This window comes from Typopeltis vanoorti, chromosome 9, assembly GCF_054136105.1.
Source record: "Typopeltis vanoorti isolate ZY-2024b chromosome 9, IOZ_Tvanoo_1.0, whole genome shotgun sequence".
NCBI classification, from domain to species: domain Eukaryota; kingdom Metazoa; phylum Arthropoda; class Arachnida; order Uropygi; family Thelyphonidae; genus Typopeltis; species Typopeltis vanoorti.
In genome coordinates, this window is record NC_143557.1 from 99,536,876 (window position 1) to 99,556,490 (window position 19,615).

Genomic DNA, 19,615 nt, shown 5'->3' on the forward strand with positions numbered 1-19,615 from the left:
TCTATTTTACAATGACAGGAATAAACATTCTTTTAGGTTTTCTTTCAGAAACAATTGGTGTCCTATTTTTAGTATTACAATTCTTATTTTTGATTTACACTACTAGATTTTCTACAGTCCTGTTTATAGTTGTTCTTAGTGAGGAAGGTCGAATATATATCTTCCATATGTTTGGGATTTTTAGACCATCATTACTGTTCAGGTTGGGGTGGTTGAAATAATCTCACAGGCTTCCTTGAATTTCCATTCATATCATGTTTTAGTGTGATGTAGACAGCTGATGGTTTTCCAGTCAATTCTGTGTAAGGTATTCAAGGGCATGATCAGAAAGGCCAGCTTCACCATAATTATTATTTTATTATTATTGTTCCGGGAAACTCTAAGGAGTCGACAGACTCATCGAGGGAGGCCCTAACATCATGTCTGGAACAACTATTCAACATTCACACAGTATCTATCATATCTTGCCTTGAACTCATTCACGGTCGTAGCACCCACAACAGACTCTGGAAGCTTATTCCACTCATTCACCACTCTCCAAGTAAAAAACATAGCTCTAACACCCTTGTCAACCACGCTCTTGCCCAGCTTCCATGCATGGCCCCTAGTCCTCCCACCACCAGTCATATTTTCAAAAATATCTTCTGGATCAATCTTATAAAAACCCTTCAGTAATTTGAATGTCTCAATCATAACACCCCTCCTTCACCTATCGTCCAATTTCTGCAACCCACAAATCTTCAACCTATTCTCATAAGATTCATTCCACAGACATGCTATCATCTTGGTCACTCGTCTCTGGACTCTCTTCACTTCCTCCCCATCACGAAGAAACCCTGGTCCCATAACTGGGCACAGAAGTCCAGATGGGGTCTTATCAAGACTCAATACAGAGGAACAACAACTTGTTTGTCTCTGCATGTTAAAGTATTTTTCAGAAGCCAAGTGATTTGGTGAGCTGTTTTAGTCACTTTTGCAATGTGCCCCCTAAACTTCAACTCCCTATCCACCAGCACTCCCAAATCCCTGGCCTCATCAATCTCCTGGAGTACGGTTCCACCAATGTGATATACTGATGCTATTCTTTTCACCCCAAAGTGCATAACCTTACACTTTGCCACATTAAACTGACATCCATTTTTCCTATCCCAGTCCTCCAAACTATCCAAATCATCCTGTAAAATTTTGACATCCTGTGCACTCACAATTGCTCTACCCAACTTTGCATCATCAGCAAACAAGTGAACACTTCCTCTCAAATCCTTTCCAATATCATTGATGAACAAACTGAAAAGCAGTGGTCCAAGAACAGAGCCCTGCGGCACTCCACTAGTCACAAGATGTCTTTTAGACTCCATTCCTGAATAAACCACTCTCTGGTATCTCTCCTTCAACCACTCTCCTATCCATCTCACCAACCCTATATCTATACCCATCTGCTCCAGTTTACTGATTAGGGTTCCATGTGGTATCCTATCAAAGGCCTTGGCAAGGTCCAGTATCCAGTTCAGCCGTCACTGTGTTATAAAACGTGAGCAAGTTACTGAGGCATGATCTACCCTTCACAAAACCATGTTGTCCCCCATACAATATCCCATTTTCATCTATCCAATCCTGTATTCTTTTCTTGACTAATTTCTCTAAGACCTTGACAGTGATTCCTGATATGCTAATCGGTCGGTAATTTACAACAGCAGTCTTGGAACCACCTTTATGCAGTGGAACTATTTTCCCCTCCTTCCACCCGCTCGGGACTAACCCAGACCCAAGACTCAAATTTAACAAAATGGTCAAGGGTACTGACAATTCTTTAGCTGTTTCTCGTACTACACGAGCTGGTATACCATCCAATCCCACAGATGTATTGACATTGAGGTTATGCAATAGACTACTCACCTCCTCTTCATTCACCACAATTCCCGTATAATCTACTGGTTTATTCGTTTCTGCAATGTCACCACTTGGATGATATATTCTTGCAAAGTGCTCACTCAGTAACTCAACTATCTCAACTGATTCAATTACCTCCCTACCATCGACATTCTTTAAAATCATTCTGCCATGTACATTTTTCCTTTTACTTGCTACATATCTAAAAAACTGTTTAGGAATTCTCTTTAGCCTGCATGGCCAATGTTCTTTCGTAATCCTTTTTTGCTTTTCTTACCACACTCGTCACCCTTCTGGCCTGCGCTTTATACCGTTCTTGTGCCTGCCGGTCACCTTTCTCCTTAAATTCCCTCCATACTTGTTTCTTTTTTTGCAGCTCAAGCTTAATGGTGTTATTCATCCATTTAACCCCTACTTGATTTATTATTCGGACTCTAGGTATACAGTCAGCCATTGCTTCATGCAATGAAGCAATTATTATTATAATTATTATATTTAATGTGTCGTTTATGTTCCTTTTGTCTAATAGGAATTGTGCATCCTGTTTCTCCTATATATGGTATGTTGCAAGTACAATAAATCCGGTATACTCCAGGGTGGGCTAGTGGAGGGAGTGGGTCTTTGGATGAGTTGAGTAAGCTTTTTAATTTTGTAGGAGGTTTAAAGGTGGCTTTGAGGTTGTACTTTTGTAGTACTCTGTTTATTTTGTCAGATATTCCTTTAATGTAGGGAATGGTTATAGTTTTACCGTAGATTGATTTGTCTTTGTTGTTTATTGTGGTTTTGTAGAGAATTTTGTTAATAGTGTTTTGGCTGTATCCATATTTTTATAAGTTATTACTGATAATTTTAAATTCGTCTTTCAGTGCCTGTTCACTGGAACAGATTGTCTGAGCTCTGTTTTTTAGTGTGTTGATGACACCTAGTTTTTGTGTTGGGTGGTGGTAGGAGTTTATGTGTATATATTATCCCATATATGTCGGTTTTCGGTAAACAGTGAAGGAAAGATTGCCTGAGGGAAGACACATGACAAGTGTATCTAGAAATGGAAGTGTGTTGTATTTTTCAATTTCAATTGTGAACTGTATGCATTTGTTGTTTGTTTAGGTGGCTAAGGAATGTGTCTAAAAGAAAGGATCCTAATAGTAAGTTTACAGTTGAATTGGAGGATAAAGGCACTTTCTTTCTTTCTTAGATGTAAAACTGTCCCATTTAAATTAAAAAATTAAAAATCACTATTTTTTAGGAAACCAACCCATACAGACAGATATCGCCACACTTATTCTCACCATTACCCTCCACAGAAATTCTGCATCAAATTTACTCTTGGACACCAAGCTCGCTCACTTCTTTCGGATGAACAGGATCTTAGCAATGAACTTAATCATCTTCAAAACACATTTTAGTTAAATGGCTATTCAATGAAAATAATCAACAAACTTTTTTTCAATCTTCCCCAACACCATAATGAAGATAATACAGTTTCTAAGGGCAGTATTTCTATTCCTTACATCAGCTCTAACTCTCCAAAATTAGCAAAAATCTTAAGAAAATTTAACATCCGAACCTTCTTCACAACACTGCCTAAGCTCAAATATCCCGGCATTTATCAAATTTTCTGCAATTGTGGCGAACCTTACTTTGGACAGGATGGAAAAATCAATTGAACTCTGTATCAAAGAACACCAAAGAGACATCAACTACAAAAGAACTCGAGTCAGCGCATTATCCAGCCATGTCCTGTTTTCAGCTAATTCGAACAAGGACGGCCTCCCACATCCAGTACTCTGGGAAAAATCTAACAATCTTCATCGTTGTTATGATGAGATAGAAAGGAAAATTTTGGAGTCAACAGAAATAATTCTAAACTCTGTTCATATCAATAGTAATTTAAGTTACAACTTATCAGATTTCCATAGCACTGCTATTCAACATTAGCGTGCATGAGATCGTAGACGCATGCATGTGCCTAATAATACAGTTGGAGATTGTTCTTCTTTTTAAACTCATCTAGGCTTTAGCCTCTGCAATGTTATTTGCTGTGTTTTTTAATACTGTTCCAGATTCAGATCCAGTTCCTTACTGGGATTCTTATATGTTTTTTAGCACCTGAAGAAGTCTATATTTAAAAGAAACTAGTTGTGCGATTAAAACCTTTTATGTTAATCTCGGTCTCTAGTCATTTAATACTTTGAACATATTATCAAGCCAAGTTAATCTTCTATAAACACACACACACACACACACATATATATATATGCACGGAGGTTCATTTACTCAGTTGTTAAACATATTTTTTAAAAGAATTGAATGACATACACCAAGAGAAAAGGAAAAAGGTTTAATAGTATCACACGACAAGTTTCAGCTTTTTACAGCCTTCTTCAGGTGTTTTTATAAAAGAAAAGAAAAAACATTAAACATTGAAGATAAAAACTGTGAACAGCACAGGAAAGTCACTATACATATTTAACATGAAAACGTTGTAGTTAATGTATTCAAAGCTGTTCCTTCGTTGGCCACATTGTTGGGTGAGTGCATGAGTATAGCATCTTGTGAGTGCCAGTATTTGATCACAGCAGAATGAAAGTCTGGGAGGTTACAGCTTAAATTATTATTTAAATGTATAGGGTTGCAGATGATTTCTCTAGATTCTACAATTTTTCTCTCCAATTCATCATGGCAACGGAAAATGTTGTTAGACTTGCTGGAAAAACATTTGAGGTATTTTACAAGATGTCTTGAAAGGTTGTATGTTGGTGAATCGATGCCTTCAACGATGGGACGAAGTGGGGTATTTTCCTTGTGGATCTTGGGAACTCCATATATGCATGGAATAAATGGATGGAGAGAACAAAGAGAAAGGCGAATGTTTCTAGACACCTCAGATATTGTTTTTAATAAATTGTTGGTACGATTTTAAAGTTAACAAGTGGGATCTCTCTCAAGAATTGAAGACGGCAAGCCTTCATCTTTTATTAATAACTCTGCAGATTTTGTATCATACGTTAAGGATATTACTTAAAGAAAATGAAAACATGGCTAGCTTTGACATAGTATCCTTGTTCATAAATGTTCCTACAGAAGAAGTCCTGACACTACCCAAAGATAAGTTTTCCAAAAAAATGTTAGCCTTACTTACTCATTGCATGAAGTCTGGATACTTTAGATTTCAAGACACCATCTACAAGCAAAATCATGGTCTAGCAATGGGTAATCCTTTATCTCCTGTACTTGCCAACATTTATCTGGAAGATTTTGAAGTTAAAGCTATCTCTTCCTATTCCTTAGCACCTAGAATTTGGAAACGATATGTGGACAACATTTTCCTCATTTGGAGCATGGACATGATTTTCTCCTGGATTTCCTTGAACATCTCAATAGTCAACACCCAAATATCCAATTCACAGCTGAATATGAAACTAATGGTTCCCTGCCTTTTCTGGACATGAAACTGACCCGTTCTTCAGAAAACTTAAAATTTCGATGTACAGAAAACATACACACACCAGGCTTATCATTTCCCTCCTCAGAAACTTGGAATTATTTCTACTTTGGGACATAGAGCTCGCTCTCTTCTTGACGACCCAGATGAACTTCGTAAAGAAATCAATTTTCTTAGATCTACTTTCAGACTGAATAGTTGTTATTCTCAAAAAATTACTAAAAAATTCCTTTTTAATCCTCCTAGTCGCCATACTGAATAAATGAATAATGTTAAAGGCAATATATCTATACCATACATAAGCTCAGTCTCTCAAAAATTAGCCAAGGTTCTCAACGTTAGAACTTTATTTACTATGCTTCCTAAGATCCGCTCTCTAGTGAGCCATCCAAAGCCTAGCCATCACAATCCAAAATATCCCAGTGTGTATAAGATATGGTGTGACTGCGACATTTCTTACTTTGGCCAGACGGATAAGTCTATTGAATTGTGTATGAAGGAGCACGGGAGGGACATCACTTACAAGAGAACACTTGCCAGTGCTTTATCCAGCCATATCCTTTTTTTGGTCGATTTTAATGATGAAACCATAGTCATACAATTCTTTGGGATAGAGCTAACAACATTTTCTGTTGCCATGATGAATTGGAGAGAAAAATTGTAGAATCTAGAGAAATCATCTGCAACCCTGTACATTTAAATAATAATTTAAGCTATAACCTCCCAGACTGTCATTCTGCTGTGATCAAATATTGGCACTCATGAGATGCTATACGCACGCACTCACCCAATAATGTGGCCAACGAAGGAATAGCTTTGAATACGTTAACTACAATGTTTCACATTAAATATGTATAGTGACTTTCCTGTGCTGTTCACAGTTTTTATCTTCAATGTTTAATGTTTTTTCTTTTCTTTTATAAAAACACTCGAAGGCAGCTGTAAAAAGCCAAAACTAGTCGTGTGATACTATTAAACCTTTTTCCTTTTCTCTCAGTTTATGGCATTCAATTCTTTTAAAAAAAAAAAAAATATATATATATATAGAGGGAGGGAGAAGAGAGAGAGAAAGAGATGACTACTTCCCAGGTCAGTATGATATGATCACTGACACCAGCTAATGAAAAAACACATTCTTAACTGAGATCCCTTGTGACACTATGACTAAATCTAACGCTTTTTGGCCTCGAGTTGCTTCTTTCACATGCTGCTTGAGAAAACTGTTTTGCCACATCTCAATAAATTCTTCTTCATTCTTATGAAGAGTTGCTTTGCTAACCAATCAATGTTCAGAAAACTAAAGTCAGGGTTCGGCAAATACACTCACCTAATTGCCTCGTGCAAAGAGCCTTTGCCTGGCAAATAGCATCAGAAAGACAAAACAGAATAATTTTATTTAATAAAAAATAACTCTTTACACAAATTCTTTTTAAGAAACACAGATGTAGCACTACTAATCACTTCACTGAACTCCAACTGAGTTAGTGGGAAATATCATTAAAAAATGAGAATCATAAGCAAATACATTTTTTGGATGGTGAGTAAGGTTTGCATAATTTGTCAAACCCTAAATGAAGTCACCAATAATGAATACTTATTTAGTACTCATCAGAGTAATTTGCCAATGCATTCCTTCATTCTCAACAACTGAACCACTAGGTCTGTAGCAACACCCTAGCAAATATTTCATCCTCACCCTCTGCTTCAAAACAGATAGCTTCAAATTCACATATATAAACTTACACCTGCAGTCTACTTGGCTCAGTTGGGCAACTCTCTTTTTCATTCCCAGATACACTCAAAAAGCCCGAACCCAAAGTATAACCCATCCCTTATCAAATTCATAACAATGGTCACTGACACTGGTCAGTGATCATTATTGTTGGCACACCCTAGCTGAAATTACACACATATTCTCAGCATTCCTCCCAAATGATCTAATTTCCCTGACTTGCTGCATTAGGTCTCACTCCAATAAATAATTTCTCTATGTACTTGATGTCATATTCATTCAAGTGCAGGAAATCCCTCTTAAAGAAGTCTTTTTCTCAACAAAACAAAACTCACTACACAAATCCAGAAACAAAAAAAGAATTCAGTGCTCAGTCTTTACACAGACTGAGCACTGAATTCTTTACTATAATTTCCCTCCTTTTTAACTCGTCACTCCGAATTCCTTCAGAGTTACTGTTGTGTAACTCTCAAGGAATGTGTGCATCTATGAACAGAGCATGCTGAACAGCTTCTTTGCCCCTGATCAGAAAAAAAAAACACTTTATTCTTCATAGCAATTCTGTGTTAATGTTGCTGATGATAAAATTAGCCTAAAATATGACATTTCAGATATCACAATTTCCCTTTGTTACTTTTCTTTCTTGCTTCTTCCATCAATCATTTCATCTCCTCTCTCTCATACTATATCACTACATGAATCATTACTTCCAACAAGCATTACTATCTCATTTACTTTTTTCTGTTTCCCTATTGCATTCATCACATTCCTTTATTTTAGCACACATGGTAAGCTCAATGTAGCGATCATGTCATCAAAATAAACTTAATTATCAAATCACTGTACAATATTACTTCTTTTTTTTTCTTATTGACTTATCCTTGACCTGAACTAACTTATCTTGTTATTGTTATTATTACTATTCATTAAAAACTTATGAATTTCCATGCTTTCCTGCTTCTTATTGTTCTCCCTATTTTTCTTTTCCTGTGTTAGTTTTTGTAAACATTTTTCTGCTTTCTCAAATTCCCTGATCAGGTTTCCAATAATTCCTTTTAATTTGGAAACTATACAGGTAACCCTCATATAACGCGGTACTCATACGATGCGGTTTTGATATAATGCGGTCTAGAAATTGTAGTAACCCTCATATAACGCGGTACTTATACGACGCAGTTTTGATAAAAACACGGTCTACAAATTATACTAACCCTTTTTTTTTTTTTTTAACCATGTGACTTAAAAGTCAAATTTTATCTTTGTTAAATTTGCGTCTGCCGTATCGCGCATGTAGTTATACACAGCAAATTAATATTAGGAGAAATACCCTTCCGCATGCATGTACGTCAATTGCTTACCGTATAAAGTGTTTACTGTTGAAAGTTGTCTTCGTTTTCTGCCAGGAAAGTGCATTAAAAATCATAAATGTGTTAATCTCAAGCTGAGCACTTTATTTTTTGGTGAGTTACATACAATATGCAATGCTTTTTTTATGTACTATAAAAAAATATTTTTTAGTAACGACCACTTAGAGCGCTTTTGCGATATGGTTGAAGACGAAATTAATGAATCAATTGATGGGGAAAATAGATTTAAATGAGGAGGAAATGGTACAATTAATAAATGATGTCGAACCAAACGGCGGGGAAAGTTCTGCCGAAGTTTCAGATGAATCCATTAAAGAATTCAGTTTTAAAGAAATTAGCAAAAGGATTGGACTTGGCAAGAAAGTTATTTTATGGATAATGATCTCTCAATGGAGTGCTCCAGAAAATTCACGAGACAATTGGATATTTGTTTAGCTCCATATCATGAACTTCATAAAAAATTGCATCATAGTGGTAAGCAAGATCTTATTACTGACTTCTTGATAACTAAACCGGAAGTATGCAATGAGATTTATACTAATGATGTCCAAGAGATTTCAAGTGATGATGACGTCCGGCCACTCGTAAATAAAGAACATCTGTGAAATGTTAGTTTTGAAGAGAGTGATGATGATTAAAATATACACTTTATTTTATTTTGCCTAAAACATTTATGTATTATGTGCAATGAAGTTTACATACAATTTATAATTTTTTATAATTTTATACTATGTATTTGTTTCATAGTTTATATGTTTTCTTAACTTACATGAATTACCTGAATTAAATAAAAATATTTTTTTGTTGGATAATTCAATGTTTATATAATCTTTAAAAAAAAAGGATTTCAGAACCTAACCCTACTTTTTCTATGCAATCTGCGTCTCGCATAACGCAATTTATATAATGTGGCATTTCTGTGGGACCTAACATCCGCGTTATACGAGGGCTACTTGTATGTTAATTTCATTTGAGTCAAATATAAAGTTCTCATTTCCAGATTCTATACTATCATTATTCATAACTTTCCATGCTGCTCTTGTTCTGCTGGGTTTTGGCACCATTTTTTAAAAATTCTTTTAAATTAACAATAGTTTTAAAATATATTAGCCAGCATACTAAATAGAATAGAACAAAAATACACTAACTAACCTAAAACAATAGTCAATAAAGAAATTTTAAAAAACCAACTCTCTTACAAGAGCTTCAAATTATACACCTGAACTCCCACTAATCTGAGAGCTTTTAAGAGAAAAAAAAAAAGATATGTTGAACTGTAAGGCAGGTGATTATGAGATTTCTTAAGGAGGATGTTTGAAGCAGTATACTAGCACAAAATACAGCACTCAGCAGGGCATCCTTAAAGTCAAAAGAGTAAATCATATAGAAGTTAAATGGATGGATAAGATTCAGAAGGAAGAAATGCATTAAAAAAATGCTGTAGATCCAGTCCTAACAAGATGATGTTGATGCCCAGGCAAAGCATAAAAACAAGTTATATAAGTGATAACTATGGTGAAGATGATAAAAGCAGACTATCAAAAGCATTTAGTCTTGCAGACAAATGAAAATCCAAGAGATCTAATCACTATGCAGCAAGTTGAAGAAAAAATTGCCATGAAAGAATGCTGCAATAAATGCAGAAAGTAAAAATGTGTCAGATGCTTTAAAAATAATGGAGTTAAGCAATCACAGGAACCAGGTAAAAGGACAGAAGTGAATAACTTAAAGATAATAAAGCTGGTAAAGCTTGATTCAGACACAGCAGTAAGATTGGATGGGTTATTTGTAAGGGTGATGAAAGACCATACAAGAGAATTAGCAGTACCTTTTGACTTGGTTTAAACTTGAGTCTCAACACCAGCACAATTCTTGAGTGAAATGAGTGAAAAGAAAGCAAGATAACTACATTATATGATAGCATAGTAATCTTTGAAGTGACCAGTCAGATGTTTAAGAAGTTCATTAGGATCTGCATCTAAAAGTGGGGAGAGGGAGGAGGGGGGAGGGGGGGGAGAGAGAGAGAGAGATAGCACCTAAAAGACAGTATAGCTTTATTAACATGTTCACATCAAAAGCAGAGATAAAGTGTTTTGTGCTTCTATTTGTGTAATAGGTAGGCACGTCCCAAATGATGCCATGTGCTTCCACTGAAACCAAACTATTTGGAGAAAAAGAATCTGTTTGTATCACCAATATTAGAAACTAGTAATTAAGGAAATTCTACATTTAGTTGATATATTTAATTACTAAAAGATATTAGGAACTATGTGTAACTCACATTAATGAGACATGAATCATGTGCACTGACTGGCATATTTAAAGAAGAGAATAAGCATTAATAGAAATACAAATGAATCATCAATAATTCGCATTTGTGGTATTGTGTTCAATAAGGGCAGTAAAAATTGAATATTACTCCAGGCATTGTGTTCACATTTATACTAGACATACTTCGAATAATTCTTATGATTAGATTGAGAGTGATTTGTCGACATATAAACAAGTAAACCAATAATAAAGATCACATGTATATCAGTGCTTAGTAAATGAAGGTAGGAAGAGATCCATCAAACTAATAAGGTACAATCAGATTATTCATTTGGACATGTGCATGTTGATGAAGTGCTAAGTAAGCAAATCAAACTGTTCAAGATATACATTCAGATGAATCACCAAATGCAGTCCTTTTGCTGTAAAACACAGGATTCATTTTTATGGACTTTGGAATAAACAGATTTTCACTCCAATGTTTATGCTTTCACAAGACTGGAATGAAAATATATATAGTAAAAAAATGCCCCCCCCCCCCACAGATGCATATTTTACAGATACAAGCAATATATGTGGAAATGAAGTATTACACTGAAGTACTTAATGTAATAGAGACAACTGGAACAAAAATGAAGTCATTAAAATATAAGAAGGATTGGTATTTAAGCTTTCTAGTTCTGGAACTACAACGCCTCAAGAAAAGCATACAACAGGACTGCATGGCAAGGACTGGTGTAGCACATCACTGAGAGTGACCATACAGCATCTGTTGATATCCAATGAACAGATGGATGGAGTTCTGGAACAGGTATATGACAAAGTGACAAAATGAAATTATTACTAATTATCTATATTTTAATAAAGAAAAAATACTTGATTTTATCACAGTAAAGAAATGCATCTGTGATGTGACATAAATCAATAAAATTGACTTTTAATAAAATTTCTTATCACAGTATAAAAGAATATAAAAAACTCTTCCCTACCCACAAATAATTTTGTATTGCTAATTCATATTTTATGAAATAAACTTACCATTCTTTGTAAAAGAAGTAACACTTATTTTCACAGCTTCATTATCACCTGAAATTTAACAATCTCTACTATTAATACCATACAATAAATATATGCAATATATATGATAATATACTACTGGGATCATTATAATTATTTTTAGGATCCACTATATCAAAGGCCTTCTTGTAAAACATTGCTACATTATTGTCTGTTCAAAAGCCTTGACTTGATTTCAAGTCAAAGACAGAAGGTTGAATCTCATCGTGTGGTGGTATACTTTAACTCCTTTAATATATGTAGTTTTAAAGTATTTATAATCATCATCAAAAAAAAAAAGAAAAAAATGAAGCAGCTGTAGACAGATATCCCTTTATGAATAACAATATGCCACACACTAAAATGAGAAGGAAAATTATTCATTTGTGAAGAATATAAAACACAAGATACTCCAAAGAAGAAGAATGCAAATTTTATATGTCATCATTCATTTAACATCTTCATGCCAATACAATTCATTGCAGTTACAGAGACACTGCTGGAGGGGCAGACATCTACTTTGTTGCCTGATGTCTAAATCTCAAGACAACATTATCAACAAGAATGTCACCAACAATTGTAAAAGTTTTCCCTCACGACTTATTCTTACTTCATGGGAATATTGTTTCTTCGTTCTTTTTGTCATGAAAACAGTCATAATTAATTAAATAAAAAAGAGAAATAAGGTATTTCTGCTATAAGTAACAACTATAACATGCCCTTTACATATGTGTGAGCATGATTTCTTAAGTGTCAAATCTGGATAACTGGGAGGAGACATCTGCATTGCCTTTTAAGAATGTGAAAACCTCACTCATGTTTTTTAATGGAAAACCTGACATCCAAAGTTATAATTAACTAAATTTATTTAGTTAATTACATTAATAAGCCAATATTTTACCTTGATCACCATGGCATCTTTGCAAGCAAAAAGAGCACCCAGGCAGGAAGGCAAACACAGGCTGAAGGTCTCGCAACGATGGTCTCCCAGATTTTTGGCAATGTGATGCAGCTTAATTTGTTCAAGTTCAGGGAATGGTATGGTGCTGTAATGGATTCCAGAAATAGTCTCTCAGCTTTAGACCTGTTTCTGTATAGGAGGAAGGCTTCTTCTACTGGATCCAGTGATCCATATCATGGTCTGCCAGACCAGAACAACTGAAGTGCAGATGAAGGACAGTCATTCTGGGGGGTGGCAGACCATGAATATCTTAAACTTCAATGCATATCATTCACATCTTAAATTGAAACTTCAGTGATTATTTAACCATCCATGTGTGTGTATCAATACGTGTTTAATTGTGTTTGTGTCAAGTTGTGGTGAATATATAATCGTATACACCAGGGTGTTCCTTATTTTCAAAGTTTAGCCTTTTTTCCCTATGAAAAAAAGGGGGTCGCAATGGCATATTGAAATATGCATAATAAGCAAACTACAATGTGCATCTTCACAACCCAAATAAAAAGTCTACTCTTGAATTTTCAAGCTACTTCTCTCTCTATGTATTCATGTAATCATCAGAGTCTTGACAGACAGTCACACTGCCCCACATAAAACTTTGCTCCCTTCTGCAAAAGAAGTCGTGACCTTTTTTCATAACAAAAAGGCAATTAAACAAACAATAAGAAAGGCAGCCCGTTTCATACCCCAGAATGCTTTAGCATCCTGGGAAAAAGGGCAAGAATACCTATGGAGTTGAAACAGCATGTCATGGACAAAGTGGAAGAAGCAAGAACAAGGCAAAGAATTTAGAAGTGATAATAGAGAAGAAATAAAGAAAAGAAAGTCTCGAAGATCTTTTTTGACATAGCCCATGCCAATGCCTTGGACATGATAAATATTCCAGAAAACAAGGAATTCCTGTTGGCTCAGGGCAGAGGGAAAATGGGAAATATAAACAAGGCACTTACAAAGAAAGAAGCTATAGCAGAGAAGTAAGAAGATGATTTTAGAAAGAGAAGGGAAAGAAAAACATACTAAGAGAGCTCTGCTCCAATCATCTGGAATTCAACCCTCTGATCTGGCCTTCTGAATTATGCAATGCAGCCATTATGAAACTTTTATTTCTCTATATTTGGGCATCTTTGGTTGAATTTCATCTGCTCCAGCTGCTTTTCCACATTTCAGGTTTTTGATCCTTGTTCTACTTAAATAATGGATATGTATTCTTGATTACATTCCTGTTTATAGAATGTATGCCTTTTCAAGATCTACAAAATTAAATACAGATCTTGTTATAATCCCATGATTTCTAAACTATATCTGAAAGGGAAAATCTGATCCTGCCAACCTTTATTTGGCCTGAACCCATTTTATTCTTCTCCAAGCTTCCCTTTTGCAATTTTACTTAACCTTTTCTGAAATCTTACCAAGAATATTCAGTAAAGAAATTCCTCTATAATTCTCATATTCGGTTTTATTTTCCTTTTATGGATGGATGGATACTATGAGAGAGCTACTTCAATCATTGAGAATTCAACTCTCTGACCAAGACTTCTGAATTATGTAGTGTAGCCACTGTAAAACTTTTATTTTTCCATTTGAGCATTTCTGGTCAAATATCAACTATTCCAGCTGCCTTTCCACATTTCAGGTTTTTGATGGCTTATTTCAACTAATGATATATTCTCCTGATTTCATTCTTGTTGGGTATTTTCCCACCACTGTGCTATCACTGCTTGTTTCGATTGGCAACCTTTCAAAGTAATTATTCCATACATCTGGAATATCTTTATCTTCAGTTTTCATGTCAGCTTTATCGTCTCTGATTCCTTTTACAGTACTTTTTCTTCTATTTCTAAACTGCTTCAATGGTCTCAAGAATATTTTGCCACCTTCATGACTTGTTTAGTTAGTTTTACATAGTGCTTTGCTTTCTTGAATTTTTCTCTGTATTCCCTAAGAGCACAAAATGATTTACTTGCTAGGAATTTTTGATATGCTTTCTTCTTTTCTTTCATGGACTAGCTTCCTGAGTCCACCAGGGAGTTCTATTCTTCTATCCTTGTTTTTGAATTAATTGACTCAATGTTTTCTTCAGAGTTCACCACTATCTCCAAGGTTTAGTTCTTGTTTTCAGTCTCATTTTTCTTTCATTAATGTTTGTGTATGTGTCTCTAAAGTTTGCCTCTGAAAGCTGCTCAACTTTCATTCATTTTAAAACTTTCTTACATGCTCTTCTTTTCAATAAGAAATTCAGTTTTATCCTGCTCAAAACTAACTTGTAATCACTTCCAATTTCAAATCCTCTATACACTTTTGTATTCTGAACCAGTGTGAAAACAGCACTATCAACAATAACATAATCAATGGAACTTTTCTTATTCCTTGCATCTTCTCTCCATATGAATTTTTGCACATTTTTATGTTGGAACGTGGTGTTTGTAATAACTAATCCACTTCCTGAAAAAATCTAACAGGTCCACATCATTATTATTATTGGCTTTGCTCTTTTCTGCAAATTTTCCCAAAACATTTCTATATGTGCGTGATAGTCATTTTTTACTTGGCTGTTTAGTGCTCCAACAAGGACCAACTTTTTCATTGTGTCAGCTGTTGTCTTCTTTAGTGCCTTGAAAAATTCCTCCATTTCTTCCTTTGTAGAACCTTCTTTGGGATCATAAAGCACAAATAAGTCTCATTATCCAGTTCCCCATTCTGATATTTGCTACATCCCTACTTGATATTGCCTGCCATTCAAGAAGATTATCTTCATGTTTAATGTGAATACTACAGCTATTCGTTCTTTTCCCTTATCATTATTGCCTGAATATAACATCTTATATTTGTTGCTAAAAAAACAATCACACCTGTTTTTGTCTTCTTGTTTTGGTAATGCTTATCATGTTGATATGGTAGGTACTTATCAAATTTTTCTGCAAATTCCATTTCTTTTCCATTGATGCTTCTTATGTTAATGGTGTCAATCTTGAACTTAATCTGTTGATGTTGAGTTGGGATATGCTTCAAGATTTATTCCAGTAGCTGACTTTTCACTGTTCACCCTGGTTCCTTGACAAAAACAACAGAGGGGATTTGTTTAACCGGAAGATGCCTCAGACATGAAATTCTATCATGTTGTATTACCATTTTGCATTATGGTTTAAACCAATAAGAATACAATTTGGTTGGGTAATTCCCAAGTTGCCAGCCCATTCTCATTCAGTCAGCATCCAGGTAGATAACTAACAGAGTGTACCATGAGAAGATAAGGACTGGACATTAGGTCAGAACATCTGGTTGGTTCTCTGCATTCCTAAAAGGGTATGTGAAGGTATTCTCCCAGTTCTCCAGCTGATCCTTAATAACCCAAACATTTTCATATGTTTGCAATTTATTATTGCAAATGCTAGCAAATAAATACCTGTTCACAGTTAAGAAAGGAGTAAGAGCTAGGTTTTTCTCTCACAGAGCAAGTGTGAGAAATTCTACTAAAAAAAGGCAAACTATTCTACTCGATGAGTAGAATAGTGCCTTTTGGAGTAGTGAGTGCATCTAGTGTGAATGAATTTGAGGGAAGATATGACAGCAGTTTTGGGTGATTTATAGCCTCCCTTGATGAGTCCTTGGCTCCCTAAAGGTCTCAGATAATAATTTTTTTTTTTTTTTTTTTTTGTTCTTTCAAATATTTACATATGTACAATGATCATCTATTCAGTATATTATTTTACAAGGTTCAGCACTTTGTGCTACATATAATGAGATTTAAATAATATGATGCTAACAGTTTTTTTTTTTATATAACAATCATATTGTTCAGAGTTACATAAGTTATATAATATTATATGTTGTAGTTTACTTTTTTTTTTTTTCAAGTTTGAAAAGGTGTGATTATACAACAGTATTTACACATATGCAATCTAAATATTATGTTTCCTTAGTCTCACAAACCTATGGTGTAAACTCATGATTTACATTTAAAAGAATTTTTTTTTTTATATTGCATACATTTGTTACAGTTATTATATACATTACTTACGTTTGTTACAATTATTATATACATTACATACATTTGTTTACATATGATACATTACTTACATTTGTTTACATGTGATATTTACATTACGTACATTGGTTTACATATAATACATACATTACATACATTGGTTTTCATGTGATATGTACATTACTTGCATTTGGTTACATATGATACATCTGGGATGAGAACTAATTTTTATTTTTTTGCTTTCATCCTCGAAGCTTATATGTAAGCTTATCTGAGGAATAATAATAATAATAATTATTATTATTATTAAGAGAGGCCTCCAGGGAATCAGGGGCTCAGTGAGGGAGGCCATATACTACATGCAACAGCTAACATTCATTCACACTGCTTGCACACACAGCATCCAATGGCAATCCATTCCAATCATGCACCACTAAGAGAGAAAAATCTAGCCCTTGCCCACTTCTTAACAACATCCATTCTCAGCTTCCAAAGATGCCCTCTTGTGCTTTTCCCACCTCCAATAAAATGAAAAATTCCATCAAATAAAATCCTGTATAACCCTTTCAGAAGTTTATAAGTCTCAATCATATCACCCCCTCTTTCTCCTGTTTGATAGTGTTTGCAGTCTACAAATTCTCAATCTGTTCTCATAATCAATTCCACAATCCTATCATTTTTAACACTCACTCTACTATATCAGAATCACAACGGAAACCCAGGAGACCAAATCTGCGCACAGTAGTCCAAATGAGGTTTTATCAAGGCTTTGTAAAGAGGCAAAATTACATCCTTATCTTTACGTGTGAAGTTCATTTCAGCACTGCAATTACCTTCTGAGCTGTATTTGCAATCTTTGCTACATGGCCCCTGAACTTTAACTTCTTATCTACTAACACTCCAAGATAACATAATCCGACCAATATAATATGATATTGTATATCTAATAATGCCAACATGTGTGACTTTACATTTACTGAAGTTGAACTGACATCCATTTTCCCATTCCCACAATTCCATCCTATTCAAATCCTTCTGCAAGTACTGCATATCAGCAGCATTCCTGATATCCCACCTATCATTGCATCAGCAAATAACTATATGTCACATGTCAAATCCTTCCAAATGTCATTAATGTACAGATTGAATAACAGTGGACTAAGGACTGATCCTTGTGGTACACCACTGGTTACCTCAAATCTTGCAGACTCAATTTCCACCACCACCCGTTCCCCCCGTATACCACTTTTTGATATCTGTTAGTCAGCCATCCTGTTATCCATGCTAATATTTTATAATCCAAACCCATGTCAAAGCTATATAAGTGAAAGGAGACCTCCACATAGCCTTTAAGGGAATGCAGAGAACCGACCAGCAATTCTGCCCTAATGTCCAATCCTCACCTTCATATGGGGCACCCTGTTAGAAATCTACCTGAATACTGAATGAACAAGGATGGGCTGGCAATATGGTTTAAGCCAATAAGAATACAATTTAGTTGACCAAATTGTATTCTTATTGGCTTAAACCATAAATAAAATGATGGTACATGACAGAATTTCATGCCAGTTGGGACATAGCCTGATTAAACAAGGCCCCCTGTTGTTTTCATCAGGGAATCAGGGTGAACAGCAAAAAGTCAGCTACTGGAACAAATCCTGAAACACACATCCAACTCAACATTACCAGAGTTTAAGATCAGTACTATCAACATAAGAAGCCTGAATTTCAAAGAAATGGAGCTGGCTTAGGAATTGGATAAGTACCAGATCGACATAGTATTGCTTAGATCTTTCTAAGCAATAAATACAAAATGTTATATTCAGGCAATGGTTGCTCCAAGTGGTCCAGGAGACTTGGTACCTTTGGACGCCTGGTTAGAGACATTAGCTTCATGCTACCAGTGTTACATCTCCAGGACTTCTTGTGTCTAAAGCACCAGCAATGTACTATGAGGGAAACACTAAATATGACGATAATCTTCTTGAATGGCAGGCAATATCAAGTAGAGTGATGCGAGCATATATCACAATGGGAAACTGGACAATTTCACTGGGAGCAGCATAAAGGACTACTTAGCAAACTATCATCTTATCAAATTACCATCTACTGTCAACCATTTGTAAGTGGTTGACAGTAGATGGTAAGTCACTGACTATATTACAGTGGTCAGCTTCTTCTTTCAGATTTCCATATCAATACAATAATGCCCAAGAGCTTCTTTCTTTTGCCTACTCTCTTCTTCCTGTATATAAATCTCTAACAAACCCCAATCCTGTCAAGAGCTTTAATGATGATAATACTCTCCATTCCTTCTCTGCTCATTTAACACACCTTACATTCCAAGTTTCAAGTACTTTTACGCCTAATACTTCAAACACAGATTGCCATGCCATCCTTCAATGGGTAGTGATTAAAACTGATAACCTACTAAAGCATTTTTTCTTACATTTTTTCTGTAAAGACTTCCATGAACACTATTCAAACAAATTGGTTTCCATCAGTCCTCTATTTTCTTTTCTTTCCTCACAGTCTATCTTCAAACCCATTAAACTAATTTCTCTCTCTCCTTTTTCATTCCAATAATCTCTATCCTCTTGAACAACCTTTCTCAAGAATTACTACATCCTCAAGAGTTTTCAAATACTAATAATAGTATCCTTCTCTTTTTAAACACTCTTGCCAAGCACAGCATGGTTAGCCTAGTGGCTTTGCACTTCACAACCATATGCCTAGAGAAGGAGTGTCCTAAGTTCGATTCCCATCGACGACGTGAGGAGCTTAAGGATCTTCCTCAGCCATAGCCAAGTTAGCTGGTCTTGGGTGTGAACAGCAGGGTTTTTTCTGCCAGTTTATCTGGGGTTTTCATTCTGCAAGCAGGCAAACTGGCCCTGTGAACACACATGGA

The 19,615-nt window shown here is 35.2% G+C and overlaps 1 protein-coding gene across 2 annotated transcripts in view; it reads right to left on the bottom strand.

The window, feature by feature from the left end:
• Window positions 1–19,615, bottom strand: part of LOC150103295 (centromere protein L-like) — a 139,167-nt gene that overhangs the window by 80,098 nt on the left and 39,454 nt on the right. For both annotated transcript variants that reach the window (XM_090398026.1, XM_090398025.1), the window contains exon 5: window positions 11,744–11,791. In XM_090398026.1, the coding sequence (XP_090254152.1) occupies window positions 11,744–11,791 (48 nt within the window). The remainder of the gene's footprint in view (window positions 1–11,743; window positions 11,792–19,615) is intronic.